Genomic DNA, 16,229 nt, shown 5'->3' on the forward strand with positions numbered 1-16,229 from the left:
GTGGGGAAAGTGGTGTGTGAGGAGAGTTGCAACTGCCTTCTGTTTCAATGCCTCAGAGCATTTGAACATATAGGTATCATCTTTGTGCAAAGACCTGGAAACTCTGCCTGAAGATTTGGCTGAGACTGATGTCAATGGGGGCTTACAAAAACTGTGTGTGTGTGTGTGTGTGTGTGTGTGTGAGAGAGAGAGAGAGAGAGAGAGAGAATGGGCTACAGATTGGTGGCAATGCTTTTACAGCTGTGGGCAACCATTGTTATATACAGGTTATATTCTAAGACATCGGTTAGGGGGAAAGGATGGTGGATAATAATGGCCATATAATTAAAAATGTAAGAAAAGACATGTCAAATCACTGATATAGTGGAGTTGCTCAAATAAGATATATGACATTTCTTTCTATGTGAAGTTCATTGTTTTCTTCAGATAGTTGGCATGTTATCAGAATGTTTGTCTTTTGCAAAGTGCATACTACCCTAAGCTGTGAAGACAATAGTAATGTAGGGTTCTGTTGTGCTCCTGTTATTCTTGTAAAATGAGAATGGAACTCGATCTGCGAAATAAAAGCAGTTTAAAATATCTCCTTAATAAACTATTTGAGTGTTATGCCAGGGGCATCAAGCAGAATAATTTAAACTGAAAGCTCTTTTCTTAGGCTTGCAAGTTAGTTTTTCCATTATGAATATTTTTTGCAAAGTAATGAGATGACGTGGTGTCTTATGAATTTTAGTTACAGAAATTGTGAGACACCCTATCAGTTCAAAATGTAACCTAATTGGTTTTGTCCTAAACATGGACAAAATCAAAGGATAGAGTCCTTAAGGGTGTTCTCCAGTGAATGCTAAGTGTAATGGAAGCTGTTCACAACAACTGGGTAAACTTCCTTGTGGGTTGTGACCAAAAAACAAAAAGGAAATAATTTGATTATTTACAAAGGAAAGCAACACAACAGTGAATATAGTCTGAGCTTTTCAGAGCCAAATCTAGTAAAAACTGTTTTCAACTTTAATTAAATGAAAATTCTGTCATTTTTAATTTCAGTCACAATGGTTGCATGTTTTAAAGAAATCAATAAGACATTATTTTCAAGTAAGAACTTCACTTTGGTAAGCATCAAGTATGCATTGAAACAAGCATTTACAGTTCTTGTAGTACTGATTTTTGTTTGCAGAGGGCACCAGTGAACCTTCCAGATCTTCCATACACTTTAGAAGAATCCTGAACCTGCAGATGTTTAAGCCCAGGTGGGATATGACTTATGCAAATAGTTTCATAAATTCCAATGGAAAGAGTAAACCAGATAAATTTCTAACATGCTGAAATATTTGTAACACAGTTGAGCCACATTTATCATAATTTTTATGATAAATTAGGAATTGGCTTTAATATTAAGGTGGATAATTTATTTTTGCTCTCATTCAGAGCTTTATTTAAACAATCACAGAAGATAAGATTCATGATGGGTATAAATGGACATGGCAGTCATTGAATGACATTCTGGTTCCATTAAAATAGACAGTAAAATTTCCTTGGATTGCAGTCATTCATTCCACCCAGGATTGTAAAAAGATGGAATCCTATACACAGACTAGAAGCCTTAAGCACTTGACTATAATACTGATGGTTTTCTCTAACAAGAGCTTGTATGGAGCAACACTGAAATGGGAGTTGTACATCAGTGGTGTCTGCTGGGTTGTACATCATGTACATTGATTGCTCTTTTGTTTATGAACTGTACAAGATGATAGGCAGAGCAACCAAAGTATTAATGAAATACACATGCATACATATATAGGAATTGCAATTAAACCTTGATTCATAAATTAGCCAGCTGCATGAAGAAACACCTGTTTATGGTTTTAAAAGTTTCACTCATAAGTTACATGCTTCGGTGCAAGCAATTTGTGGCCCAGTTGATTTCACGTGGTTACCCCGTTAAGTCAGTAAGATTCCACCAGTGACAGCGGTTAGAAAATCCCCTCTCCCAAGTTGTTTAATACATTAAATATGATTGATGAAATAATGAAAAACGCTACTCAATGTTATCAGCTTTGAAAATCCATTGTTAATTAACAGCATTCCATTCTTATCTGTTTTTCAACATTTCAATGGAAATCATTGACACAAAATACATTGTTAAACTCCTTAATCAGTCATTGTAGAAAAATAGAAGAGTATGGGACATTCTTAGTACAAAATTTTGGTGAAGCTTCCCCCACTAAGAGCATTGGAAGTTTCAGGTTTTAAGCTTCTATTACAAAAATGAGATTCCATAAACTTTACATTGGATGCTTCATTGATATTAACAAAGACAATTTGAGAGAGACTTTTAAGCTTTGTGCCCTATTCACAAAGTTACAGCCTAGACATGCATGTGCCAGAATGATGCATCTTTTGTGTTAACAGGCACAAAAAAGCTTATTAGGGCCTTCAAATCCACTTTTCACATGACAAGCATTTTTACATTGTCTAAAATCTTAACAAACCTGCCATGATTGCTTATAGAAAGGCCCAAAAAATTACAAGAGCAAAAAGCTGATTGCCCAAAGACAACTTCTTTTTGGTGTGTGAATGTGTGTGTTGTCTTTTGCTTTCTCATGCATTTGCATTAGTAGAGCAAGCTGACACAGCCATGTTGGAACATTCCATAATTTCCTCTCTCTTTCTACTCTATCCTTCCTATGAAGCTCTCTGTTAAAAGGCTACCTCTGATATATGCAAATGTTCTACCAGAACATTTTAGGTTGACATGCCCCCTCACATCCCACCAAGCTGTGGCTGAAGTGAGGAGCAAAAAATTACTTTCCAACTAAAGATTGCCCTTCAGTCACTCTGATCAGAAATGTTTAATACAGACAACACATAACTTTCTCTTTCTGGTCTCTGCCCCCTCGCCTCTCAGTGTGGAACATAACTGTGGATGTACCGATTCCCTTTTTGTAAATGCAGTCAATAGCTTCTTCTGGTCATGCAAACTCCTTGTGCCCTCAAGAAGAGCCAGTGTAACGGGTTGATATCACTGGACATTTGCTAAAGTGTTCACTCCAGCAGGAGTCCCACTACCAACTTCTGGAGCTCCTTGGCCCTGCTCCTCCTCCTCTTGGCTGTCTCTGCTGGTGTACCTGTCGTCTCTGAGAGAGTGGGCAGTGAGAAGAGCAAAGAGAGAGAGCCTCCATTTGCCTTGTTGTCCTTGTCTGGCTGATGGTGTGGCCTGGTCCCGGAGAAAGAGGACAAGGTAATGGGCAGTGGTGACAATGGCGAGGTGACCCACTCAAGGAGGGGGACCTCACTGGCAGCATCTTGACCAAGGGTCTCCCAAAGTCTAGTGCCAGCACAGACTTCCAGACAGAATCCTGAATCCAGCAGGGAGATCTGCACACACAACTGAAGCAGATGCAACTGGGCAGCTCATCCAGTCTCCACTGAATCCAACATGGATGTGTAGGATGGGGATATCCGCCCCTATCTAGGGTTACTAGTTGCACACAACAAAGTGCTTCTAGAGCTGTACTGGGGTCAGTATGATCTGTGTCAACATAAATAACCAACATGTTCTGACACCATGACAGCATACAAAGGGCATCCAACTACATATTAACATTATCTACAATGAAGCTAGCTTTATTTCAAAAGTGCAAATGAAACTGGCAATTCTATACCTTTCTGATGAAACTTGTCAAACTGCTACGTAAAGACACAAAACACTTCTTGGGGAACTTCCAAGGTAGTGAAAGCCATATGGAAATCACTTCTTCATGAAAGTAACCAGGAACTATTTCCCAAAACTCAGTTAATATAGTTGTCAATGGTTTTATCAGTCCAGCTCAGTGGTGCAACATCTTAGCCCAGAAGTGAGCACAGCTTCTAGGAGCTGCAAATAACAGATTCATCGTCACTCCATAGAACATGAAATAACTTGAAACTGTATTCAGCAAAAATCAGCACACTGATGTGAAATGAATGTGAAGAATCTATCACAGTGCAAAATTTCTACCTGCCCACTAGATTTCTCCTGAGTTAGGTATTTTAAAACATGATTTTATATATTTCTGTACAAAAAATAATTTAAAATTTTCTCAATGCAATTTTTTAAATTTCCAGATTAGGCAGGCATTAAGCACAAAATTAAGGCTGTTTATTTTTGTGTTTGAAGGACATGTCTCATTTTGTTGTCCAAATGGGCATTTGCACTATAGAGTTAAACAGTTGTCTTCTGTATACACACTTAGTTATATTCTGCCAACCTTACTCTTACTGAGTAGTAATTTACTTTGGCACTGGTTGATACCAAAATCAGTGCCCTGATTCATGGTTTCAATTTAAGTAGATCTGTCTTATTTCTTCTGAGAGAGATTTCCACAGGCACAACAAACATAATGTTGCCTTCCCTTGGAGCTGTTATCTGTCCTCAGCAACAATCAATCCTGTCTGAGACTCATTGTCCCAGCAACTTAGTTGGTATATACACCATGCAATGTCACATTCCAATGCATTTCCTTGACCTCGGATTTTGTGACAATGCAACAAGTTAGGTCAATGCACCATTATGCCATCAATGGATCTAGTCATCAGCAGATGCACTGTTATGTTGATGTGCGAAATTATTAAGCAACACAGAATTGGTGCTGGGCAACATCTTGTCCTCAGTGTGATGAGGGCAAGGTGTAAATTATTAGAATTTGATTAATATGGATAGATAGCATCATGGGAGAGCTGATACATATGTAGGATGCTTCTGATGTAATGCACTATATTGATTAGTTTCCTGAACATGTACACATAAGATATATATGTGTTCTCGATAGGGCTGCACTGACTAGATTAATCAAGTAAAATTTTCTGATTGAAGAAAGTATACCCCTGATTAACTGGTGAGCAGTTTTTTTTTTTAAATTATTACACTTTTAATCTGTGGACAGCTTGTTGAAAGTGTCGACTCAATGTGCGGCAGCTGTGAAAAAGGCCAATTCCATGCTAGGGATCATTAGAAAGGAGATTGAAAATAAAACTGCTAATATTCTAATGCCCTTATACAAAGCTATGGTGTGGCCACACCTGGAGTACTGTGTACAATTCTGGTCACCACATCTAAAAAAGGACATTGTAGAACTGGGAAAGGTGCAGAAGAGAGCAACCATGATGATCAGGGGCCTAGAGCACCTTTCTTATGAGGCAAGGCTACAACACCTGGGGCTATTTAGTTTAGAAAAAAGACGACTGCGGGGAGACATGATAGAGTTCTATAAAATCATGCATGGAGTGGAGAAAGTGGATAGAGAGAAATTCTTCTCCCTCTCACATAACACTAGAACCAGGGGTCATCCCATGAAATTGATTGCCGGGAAATCTAGGACCAACAAATGGAAGTATTTTTTCACACAACGCATAATCAACTTGTGGAATTTTCTGTCACAAGATGTGACAGCCAACAACCTGGATGGCTTTAAGAGGGGCTTGAATAACTTCATGGAGGAGAGGTCTATCAACAGCTACTAGTTGGAGGGCCACCTCCAGCCTCAAAGGCAAGATGCCTTTGAGTACCAGTTGCAGGGGTGTAACAGCAGGAGGGAGGACATGCCCTCAACTCCAGCTGTAGGCTTCCAGTGGCATCTGGTGGGCCACTGTGTGAAGCAGGATGCTGGACTAGATGGACCTTAGGCCTGATCCAGCAGGGCTGTTCCAGCTGGCGAACAAAGTCCTGGTGGGCCAACAGGGAAAGGATGAGGGCCCATGTATCTGTGCTCCCTGCACTGGTATGCTTCTGAAGTTGGTGCAAGAGGTGTGGGCATGTGGGGGTAGGGGCTACGTGAAGGCAGGTGGCAGCAGCAGCGGTCTGTCCCAGGACCTCCGCCAGCCTCCCTACATCCCTCCTGAAAGTGTGCATTGGTGACAGAATGGATAGCATTGCTTACAAACACTGTGTCTACCCATTGACAGGTGTTGACCATTTGGAGAATGTGACACTGGAAAGCACTTAAGGCACTACTCATAAGTAAAGATGGCAGATTGAGGCCTGCAAGTTGTGCTCACTGATATCACGTTAAACTACATGTGTGCAAGGATGGCATGGTGGTACCTCATAAGAGATGCCTTTATTACCCAATGGTGCAGATATTTGAGGGAATATTTGAGACATATGAAGTACCTGTTATGATAATGAATCTCACTGATAGAACTTCAGCTGAAATTCAATTGTTTTCTCTCAGACAGAACTTCAGCTGAAGATGTCCTCTGCTGAACTATGTATAACATTCAAAAATTTCCATGGCTTATATTGGTGTGTGTATATACATATATATCTAGATATATGTATATAAAATGACACAGATTTATTTTTTTTAAACTGAATGGTTTTGAAAACCAAAGAGTTTCCCAAGGTATTGCACTTTAAGGATAATAGCCCAATACAAAAATCTCTTATAGACAAATGTCATACGAAGAGATTCTTGCCTTTGACAAGAATCTGCCACAGTTAAATTCTAGCGATACTGCCCAAATAACATAAATGGTTTTACCATATAACATTATAAAGGATAAGATCATTTTGTAAACAGTTTCACAGTATATCAGGAATCATGTTGCAATTTCTTTGCCCACAGTCCCCTCCCCCCCAGACCTATGGCTTTTTAGAGTCAGCTAAATCATCACTTTAGAAAACTGTGAGGTACTCTAAATAGCTGCCAGCCTGGTACAATGAGTAAAATGGCATGCATTAGTGGGGCAGTTATAGAAGGGTGCCAAACAAACGCTAACAAACTTCTGGTATTAGAATTGGAATACCTTCTCAATGGTGGGTTTTATTTTTTGCATCCCATAAATGTTCTAGAATTTTCTAGAATTCTATTTTCTATAATTATATTTCTAAGCCTACATTAATTACACATATATGTACATTATTCAGAGGTTTTTTACTACAGTACTTTTGTACATGCTGGGTTTATTACTAAACTGAAAGATAAATTATATAAGGCATATGTACAGTATTTTGTTGAATTGCAGATCATTCTGCTCACCTTGGGTCTTAAAGCTGCAATGCCCGTTTTCTGCAGGCATCTCATTCAGTTTATTAAATTGTCTTGGAAAATATAAAAAGCTGGATTTAAAGCTCAGGACATGAATGAACATTACTTAGTCAGTCAGTTTGTTCTTGGCCAAGGTTATTAAAATTTTGCCCTTTATCTTAAAAACAAAATAAAAAAAAAAAAATACACCTGCATACAAGAATACTGATTTCTCCTGTTGAGGGGTGAGTGGGACAAAAAACCAATCACTGGTAAGAGATTATATTGTAAAATAAGGGATATTGCAGCTTTAACCCAAATCTTTGCTATCTTATGGGCAGGTAGGCATTTCACAACTTAAATGTTGTTCCCTCTTTCTCTTTTTAAAGGGAAGTTTGTGTTCTCTGTCCCACCAGGGGTTCTAAACTTTGGACTCATTCTCTAAATTGGCCACATCACCATTTCTTTCCGTTTGTTCTTCTTGATTCTTGACCTCCTCTTCAGTGGCCATTTCAGCACCCTGGTCTAGTTGGCTGGACACAGACCAAGTGAGGGGTAATTCTGCTTGACTGGCCATCTCTGCCAGTTCTTTGGCACTATAACATGGTGTGTTTGTCTCATAAGTTTCATGAAAGTTATTGTAGTCAACCTCATAAAATCCATCTTCTAGGGTGAGAACAGGTGTAAAACGATAACCCCACAGGATCTCACTGGCAACGTAAGAACTTCGGGCTTGGCACGTCATCCCTGTGTAAAGTGAAAAGATAAATTAGAAGCATCAAGGGCTCCCATCAGTGAGTGCTGTACATAGTTACTGAGCACACATAGCTATGGTTGACATGAACATTCGGTACAGCAAAGATCTATTAGTATGCAGAAAGGGTTATATGAGTACAGTACACTTAGCAGGACAGCTTTGTTTTACTATATATTGTCAACATTTAATCATCCTCTATTAACTACAATTATTATTCTATTCAGTTCAACAATAAAAACATCAGTTGAGGAATTAAGTTAGAGAATAACCTGAGAACATTTAAGATTTAGTACTGTGTTTATTTAGTAATCTTTTCTGACAGTTCTCAAATGTATATGGTATATGATTCCTCAGGTCTTAAGTTGCCCATCACCTACTTCCAACTAAATGTTGCTTTTGAGTGCTCTAGTTTTAATTGTATGATTTTGATTTATATCCCATCCTGAGGTTTCATAGCAAATATACTTTTTAATTATACTATTGTTTTTAAAAATCAGTCAAACTATAAAGTAGGGATGTGCACGGAACCACAGAGGCATTGTCCAGCACTGGGGGGAGTGTGGCTTTAAGGGTGTGGGGGTAGTATGTACCCCTCCCGCCGCTCTTCTCCCTCCGGCGCTCAACTTTGCTGCAAAGTTTTTGGGGCGGCAGAGTTCCTCCCTGCCGCCCCTGCCCCCATCGTTGTCTGCATCCTCTGTAACAAGTAGAAGTTGGTGCTACGCATGCGCCCGTCGTGGTGCGTGCGTGCCTGTCGCTGCCGCACGTGCATCCGCCGCCGCCCGCCCGCGCACGCACCACATACGTCACACGTGTGATGTATGCGGCGCGCATGTGTCATGACGAGCGCATGCGTAGTGCCAGCTTCTACTTGTTACAGAGGATGCAGACAACAATGGGGGCAGGGGCAGCAGGGAGGAACTCTGCCGCCCCAAAAACTTTGCAGCAAAGTCGAGCGCTGGAGGGGGAAGAGCGGCGGGAGGGATAAGTACTACCCCCCTGCCCTTAAACCCACACTCCCCCCACCTGCCGGACCGACCAAAGTCTGAACCGTTCCGGAGGCCTCTTGCATGGCCCCAGATTGGTCCAGGCACACTCCTACTATAAAGTGCTGTTGCAGAATGGCCTATGGAAGAGTAGTTGGAAAAATGGTACATCACACTTTTCTTATACCTCAGGTAAAGTGATGGTATATTTATCAATGTTTTTTGATTGATTGATTAAGTCCCGTCAAGTCAGTCTCGACTGTTAGTGACCACATAGATAGATTCTCTCCAGGATGATCTGTCTTCAACTTGGCCTTTAAGATCTCTCAGTGGTGCATTCATAGCTGTCATAATCGAGTCCATCCACCTTGCTGCTTGTCAGTGGTTGTCAATGGTTAGACAACCAAAATTCTCAGAATGGTACCACTTCAAAGATTAAACCCACAAAATCCCAAGAACATTACACATTAGCACAACTTTATTTTTTTTAATCTTTTCAGTATTTAAAAGGATCCATAACAGATCTCATATCAATCATTCAGATTGTTTGGATGGTCTTGAAGATGAATCTAAGCAATGCCTTCACAAGAATTACCATGTAAGCTAAAACAGAGCACAGATTGACGTAGGGTCAAGTTTATCCCATCAAAGTAACATGGTAGCTAGTTTTGAGATATTCTTACAGTACAGAAGACTCTTCTGTAAAGCTAATAAAAGCAATTTGTTTTTAAATTCTTCTTAGCCATATATCTAGTACCACCACAGCAACCAAGAGAGCAGGGAAACTTAATTCTTCAGTTATGTCTTTTCTAGGCCAAAAGGAACACATCTAACTGACTGTATTTCTTTGCTGTTTAATTCTTAAAAGCTAATTTTATTGACCTAAGCAGCAGAACATGTTGCAGGGTTGATGCTTATAATCCTTGGAAACTAGCAGCTCAGTTTTCTTAAGCAAAAATGAGGCCAGGATTTTACACTCTGACTAGTATGCAATTAAATTTTCATATGTATTTTGAACACTAAAGAAGCATGCATGTTGTTTGTTTGCTTAGAGCTAATGCTAAAGTGTTTGAAAGGAACTGCTTTGGGAAATATTATATCCTCAGGATTTTTAATGCAGTCGTCTTTTCCTGTCACTAATATTCATATAAACTTACCCAGTGTTCTCTCTAATTCTTTTCATCTGTTTGCAGAAAGAGTTTTGTTCTGGGCCACAGTATCAAGGCAGTGTGTGCGCACATGCATTCAGAGTGGGGCCTTTTCGATTCAACTTGAGCAGGATCAAAAATTAATTGAGCGGACATCAAGAAACTGTGAGTGTGTGCACACCCTAGAGGGAACTCTGAACTCATCTTAAGGGACCTAGACAAGGGAAGAACTATGACAGAAATTGATTTTTAAAAATAATAGATCAGAGGGGTGGGACTGGATAAAGGAAATAAATATTTGTTAGTTAATGACAGTGCAGGACATGTAAGCTTGTTGGCCGTGGACAGGCTAAGTGGAATTTCAAGCAGAATTTCAAGCATATTGGATAGATTTTATTTAACAATAAAAATATGTTTGCATTTTGTTCACTCACTAATGGGAGCATCAGAATTCTTTGGGTATGTCCACAGCAGATAACAGCTGAAATGTGCTATATGTGTACATATGAAGCTGCACTATCTAAGTTAGACTATTGATCCACCTACTGTATGTTTGCACAGACTGGCAGTAGCTCAGCAACATTTTAGACAAGGGTCTTTTCCAATCAACTTGAAGAGGCATATTAATGAGCCTAGAACCTTCTGCACCCATGTGCATGCCAACACTGCCTGGAGGCTGCAGGGAACAGTGCCACAGCCCCACGAAACTGACTGGGAACCAGGCAGGCCCAGAAAAGTGGCAGTATAGAGAGGAGCGAGCAGGTAAGGAGCTTCTTACTGGCTCCTTAAGGGAACTGCTCCCTGCCCCATTGAACCGGCTTGAACACTGGGGCCTGAGCTTGTTCGGCGCTTCCCAGAGGAGGTGACAAACCGGCTCGTTCACATCCCTACCAAAAACTGATATGAAATATATTGCATGACAATATGCAATTTTCAGATAGGTTTCATTGTTTCCTGAAAAATCCATGTAGAGTTGGGATTCTGATATCATATTTTTCATGGGTATACCTGCCAAGCAATTATGTGGGGGAAAGTGTTACATTGGAATAGACCTGTAGAATAAGCCAAGCTTATAGCCCTATTCAGACATCACATTTCATGTGCTTATAGGTGTCTGTACACATGGATATGTTTTGTGTGGATGACTGTACATGTATTCATTTTAAAAGAGAATCTTGATACAGGCCCTCTCAAATGCAAGTTGCAGACAGGAAATGTACAAAGCACAGGTGTTGAACATAATGTGTGAACAGCTATACATGCATACTTGTCATGACTCCTACCAGAGCCAGAAAAGGAGGAGAGTTCACTGGGGTTGAATCCTTGTCTGTAAGGGATTCACAGTAGGCTGACACCATCTACTTTCTTTTAATGTGGGACATATCACTCTTTCCACATAAGATTCCTGGGGAGATAAAAGTGGCAAAACGCTCCCCTAAAAGGCTGAGCAGTCCTAGGCCTTCAAAGGCGTGTGACTAAGGCAGACCCAAAATGAAGAGTAGCAAACTTCAGCAACAAGGATTTATTATTAGATCTAAAGAGAACGGTTTCCAATAAGAAGAACTGTCTTTTCATAAAACAAGTTATAAGAGAATATTTTCATTACATTAGGCAACTCAGGTTCCAAGCAATACAGAAAAGTAAAATAACTCTCCTCACGCATCTGATTTGATCTTAACTTTTTACTTACAGGCTTTCCCATTTCCTGAGCAGCTCTCAGCCTACTGCTTCCTCAGGGCTCTCCTGGGACGGACTAACTAAAGCCAAAGCTTCTGCTGATGGCTGAGCCTGAAATCCTGTCCCTTTTGATTTGAACTTCCAAGGATTTTCTCCTTTTTAGGAAAGGCCCACACTCCCAGCAGTTGCTCTAAGCAAGGCCTCCCTCTCTAACCCTTACTATTACTACAATACTGTACACAGATTGTACATGTATTGAACATAACGTGGACAGAACTTGTGATTTCTCTTGTTCTATATGCTGGCAGTGGGAATTAAAAAATAAGAACCTCAGGTTTACAGAATCCTAATTCAGGTCAATATTTAGAGCAGTGTTCAAAAACTCCAGGCAATGGAAAAGAGAAAAGGTAAGAAACTGTTCTGTATCTGATGAGTAATTGTCATTTCAAAGCCTTAGACACAAAAGGTTGCTAGTCTGAGCAGAGACTTAGCTGGTGATACCGGGAAGTATAATCTTACTAAATTATGCATTTCTGTTAGTGTTGTACTGGAGTTCTTGTGATCTTTGATTCTGAAACCAAACCAAACTCCTGTTTCTAAGATTTTTGTGGTTGTTGTCGTTGTTTCTTTTGCAATTTCGCAATGCCCCTTTGGAAGATTCCATTTTTATGTCAAACATGGTTGCTTTCTGATTGGAGGGTGGCAGAGAAACCACTGCCAGAGTTAAGGTTGTGGTTAATGTGTGGTTGTTGCTGCCTGTGAGGTCTCCACGACCGGCAATACCTTCTGCAAATATTATCATGTGTATTATTCAGCCGATAAGATTTTGTGTTGAATGTATTGTGATTATATGCACAATGGAAATTATAATGTATGTTATAATGTATAACATAGTTACATCATTGTTGTGTGGTGAACAAAGTGATGTGAAACCGGCATTTAGTGCAGTGATCTTCACCATTTTTCAGTGTGAGAGCCGTTTCTCACTGTCCTAACCTTCACACAGCACTGTACTGTGCTCAGTGCTGGGAGGGCCGATGAAGAGTGACAGTCAGAGCCCTCTCTCAGGAGCTCTGTGGGGAAAACTCTGGGAAGGACTACATTTCCCAGGACTCCATACATGCCTTCCAAGATAGTGCAGAGGCTAAAAAGGTTTCAGTTTCCCTGAAAGGCGCTTCACTGGCATTAGGCCAAATGCAGCTCTGCACAGTGGGAACAGTCATTTTTGCATGGTTTCAGGGGAAGTGTGCAGAGTATTCCGCTGAAAGCTGAAGCTTTGCACAGGCCCAATAAACAGTTAGATAGCCACACTTAAGATTGACGGGAGCTGCCACTGGCTGCTGGGCCTTATGATGAAGACAACTGGTGTAGTGCTTAGAGTGCTGTATTAAGACTGGAGAGACTTCAGTTCAAATCCCCTTTTAGCCATGAAGCCCTCTGACTTGCCGCCGCCAGTCACTGCTTCTCAGCCTAAGCCATCTCACAACATGGTTGTGACAAAAAATGTGGTGGAAGCTCCTTGGAGAAACGACACCGTGTGTTGACCTACATCATGCCCAGGGTTCTGGTGACAGTGTGATCCACACTGGGCTACCGAGGGCTCACGAGGCAGTACTGGCACTGATGAGAATGAAGGGTTGTGCAAGCAGCGCTGCCACAGTCATCCCCACTTGCCACAAGAGGAATACCTGCGGTAGTGCTGCTTTTGAGCGCTGATTTTCAACAGTGTTGGGGCTGCCTTACAAGTCTTCAGTAGCTCCTGCACAGATCACATGGTTGCTGGAATGTTGTGCATTATGTTGGTCAATGTTAATAATAATAATACATAATTTAATATGCATTTGGGCCAAGACTGTGAATCGGAGAGATGTAGGCCTCATGTGACCATGATTTTATATGTAATCATCTGATTTCACTACCAAGTCATGTGCCAGTTTTGAGTGACTATAAGTGAAGGTTAAAAAAATAAGCAAAATTGGGCTGCAATATTTGCATTTGGCCAAAAGAACACAAACTGTGGTGAATTTTTGCAGTTTGTCCCCATTTTCAATTACTCTTGGAGTCTGTCTTCTTGACTTGTCATTTCTAAATGAAATGAAAATTTTTAAAAATTTATTTTACAGGAAATGCTCTAGAAAAATACAATGGAGAGATCTTTAGTTTTTTTTTAGTCTGGCCTTGCACAGATATGCAAGTACTGTCAAAACCTTGAGTTAAATACTGAATTAAGATGAGAGATATTGCATCTCTGAAACTGGTCATTAATTAAGTTTTTTTTAAACAGCAGGTAGCTTCATCTACAGTTTAACCTAAGATTCTGTTTTAAATAAAATGTTGACATTTGTGGCAGACCTGATGATTAGAAGGGTTAATGGACTCATATAATGGGTATATGTTGTTATGTTATTTCATGCATATTGGTTTCACATAATGTTTGTACTTGGGATCACTTAAAATGTATGAGACCACCACAGATCAATAGACAGACCCCATAGGACCTGCCTGCCCCCCCAGCTCAGTGTCATGTCGTTTCTGTTCCCCTTTTGTTTGCGGTTAAGGACATCATTGTAGCCAGTCCTGACTTTCATGAATTCTTTGTAGCAAAGTGGTCTGTTCAACCAGACAGATGTTAATGAGACATGATGTCTGGAAATGTAGCGTAAAGCAAAGATGTGCTCTTCCGCCCTAGATCATTTGGATATATGGCAAGTGGTAAAATCTGCCATTTAGTGGGATCAGTCAGACAGTTCAATGAAACGCTGCAATTTTAAAGTGAGGAAAGTGAACCACAAATAGGTGTGTTCAGAAATAATTGCACTGTAATAACAACATAGTTTTATTGAGAGCCAGCATAGCAGTGGTTAGAGTATTGGACTAGGCTCGGGAAGACCCGGGTTCGAATCCTCATTCAGCCATAAAACTCACTGGGTGACTCTGGGCCAGTCATGTATCTCTCAGCCTAACCTACCTCACAGGGTTGTTGTGAGGATAAAAAGAACCATGTTATTTTTGAGCTCTGTTATCTCTGAGCTCCTCAGAGGAAGAGTGGGATATAGATGTAAAAATAAAATAAAAAATAAAATAGTTTACACATGCGCGCGCGCACACACACACACACGCGCTTGCAGAGAGTCACAGTTCTCAAAGTTGGGAGCAGACCTAAGGAGACGAAGCAATAAGAAGCATAAACATAGGAAGAAAATGAAGGTAGAAAGAAAGAGAGAGATAGCAAGCTAGTGCAGTGGCTTTCGATCTGTATTCATGGGAACCTGGGGCTCCTTGGAATTTTATCAGGGGCTTTGCAGTGCAGGGATGCAGAGAGGTAATCTGGGGCCCAGGGTACCCCCCCATGTTGTCATTATAAACAATATGTTGGGGGTCTCAAACTTGTGGGGCCCTTGAGCAATTTGCCCCCTTTGCCCCTTCTCAGTGAGATCAGTTATGGAGGATAAGCTTCCTGAAATATCACTGTCCTACCAATTACCAAGCTTTCTCCACAATCTACGGTTGTAGGGGCATGTTGGGTGTGTTCTGGGACTCTTAGTTTGTGTAGAGTGTCAATAAGTCCTAGCAGGTCTGGCCCACCATCCATGTGAGTTGTATGCACTGCAGAGGAGACCAGCCATTGTCTTATATGTGGTAAATAATGAGGACTTTCCAAACAGGTAAGGCTTCCCACATTCCTGCTGGGGGTTGTAATTTTTAACCCCCAGTTAATTAGCAGAGCACTAAAGAAGCTACCCACTCCAGTTACAGAGTACTTTGCAGAGTTTAGTTGTTGCACAGCTATTTAAAGAAGATACATAGAGATTCTTGTAGAATAAAATACTAAGTAGATTTATTGGTGAAGTACACCTTTTGATAGGAGAGACCTAATCCTTAATCTAAAAAACTTCATAATGAATAGGTAGGGAGAAAGAGATATGTTTCAATCTGCTCTCTAAGAGGAACGGAAGGGATTCTGACTCTCACAGGAAATACCTGGAGAGTCATATCAGGGGTCATAGAGTAGAGACAGGTAGATCAGCTAGGGAGACCCTTACTCCCTAGCTCTACTCCCAATGCCCCTAGTGGTAATTAGGATAGTTGGTGCAGAAGGTTGATGCACTGGAACTCCAACAATACCCATGTAGGTGGATGGTTGTATCAATGGATTGTGATGTTATGTGGGGAAGTATTTCCCTGAGAAGAGAGTTTCATAGCTAGAATCTTCTTTTAAGGAATGACTTGTCTTTCCTGTTTTTTGTTTTTTTTAATGCTTTGGAACATTACTAATATTTACATGCACTTTTTTTTTTAAAGATAAGCAGGAAATTGCATACATATATAAAGACTAAACAACACCATTATCAAGTATGCATCCACTTTTAAATCTGTGTGGAAAGAAAATCTATTTCCATAAAGGAAGAACCAGGAAATAACACTGCAGAAATCCATTTATGGGTAAAGCTAATGTCTTAGTTCCATAGCAACAGAGTCAGTAACCAGGGGTGGAGCAACAGCAACCACAGGATAGTATAAAACCAGCCATTTAAGAAATGAACAAACTTCCCCATATTTCCACGAGGTAAGCTGATTATCTGAGTTTGTACTGCGAGCCAAAGCCTGTGGAAGATGGTGGACAGACAAACAAGTAAAATGTGCTGCAGGTTGGTTTGCCACG

The 16,229-nt window shown here is 40.5% G+C and overlaps 1 protein-coding gene across 6 annotated transcripts in view; it reads right to left on the reverse strand.

The window, feature by feature from the left end:
• Positions 1-982: 982 nt before the first annotated feature.
• The window catches only part of KCNJ6 (potassium inwardly rectifying channel subfamily J member 6), a 232,815-nt gene continuing 217,568 nt past the window's right edge, over positions 983-16,229 (reverse strand). For all 6 annotated transcript variants that reach the window (XM_053306592.1, XM_053306588.1, XM_053306587.1 and 3 more), the window contains one exon: positions 983-7,748. In XM_053306592.1, the coding sequence (XP_053162567.1) occupies positions 7,423-7,748 (326 nt within the window). In that variant the 3' untranslated portion in view covers positions 983-7,422. The remainder of the gene's footprint in view (positions 7,749-16,229) is intronic.

The sequence above is a fragment of the Hemicordylus capensis genome, chromosome 3, assembly GCF_027244095.1.
Source record: "Hemicordylus capensis ecotype Gifberg chromosome 3, rHemCap1.1.pri, whole genome shotgun sequence".
Classification (NCBI taxonomy): domain Eukaryota; kingdom Metazoa; phylum Chordata; class Lepidosauria; order Squamata; family Cordylidae; genus Hemicordylus; species Hemicordylus capensis.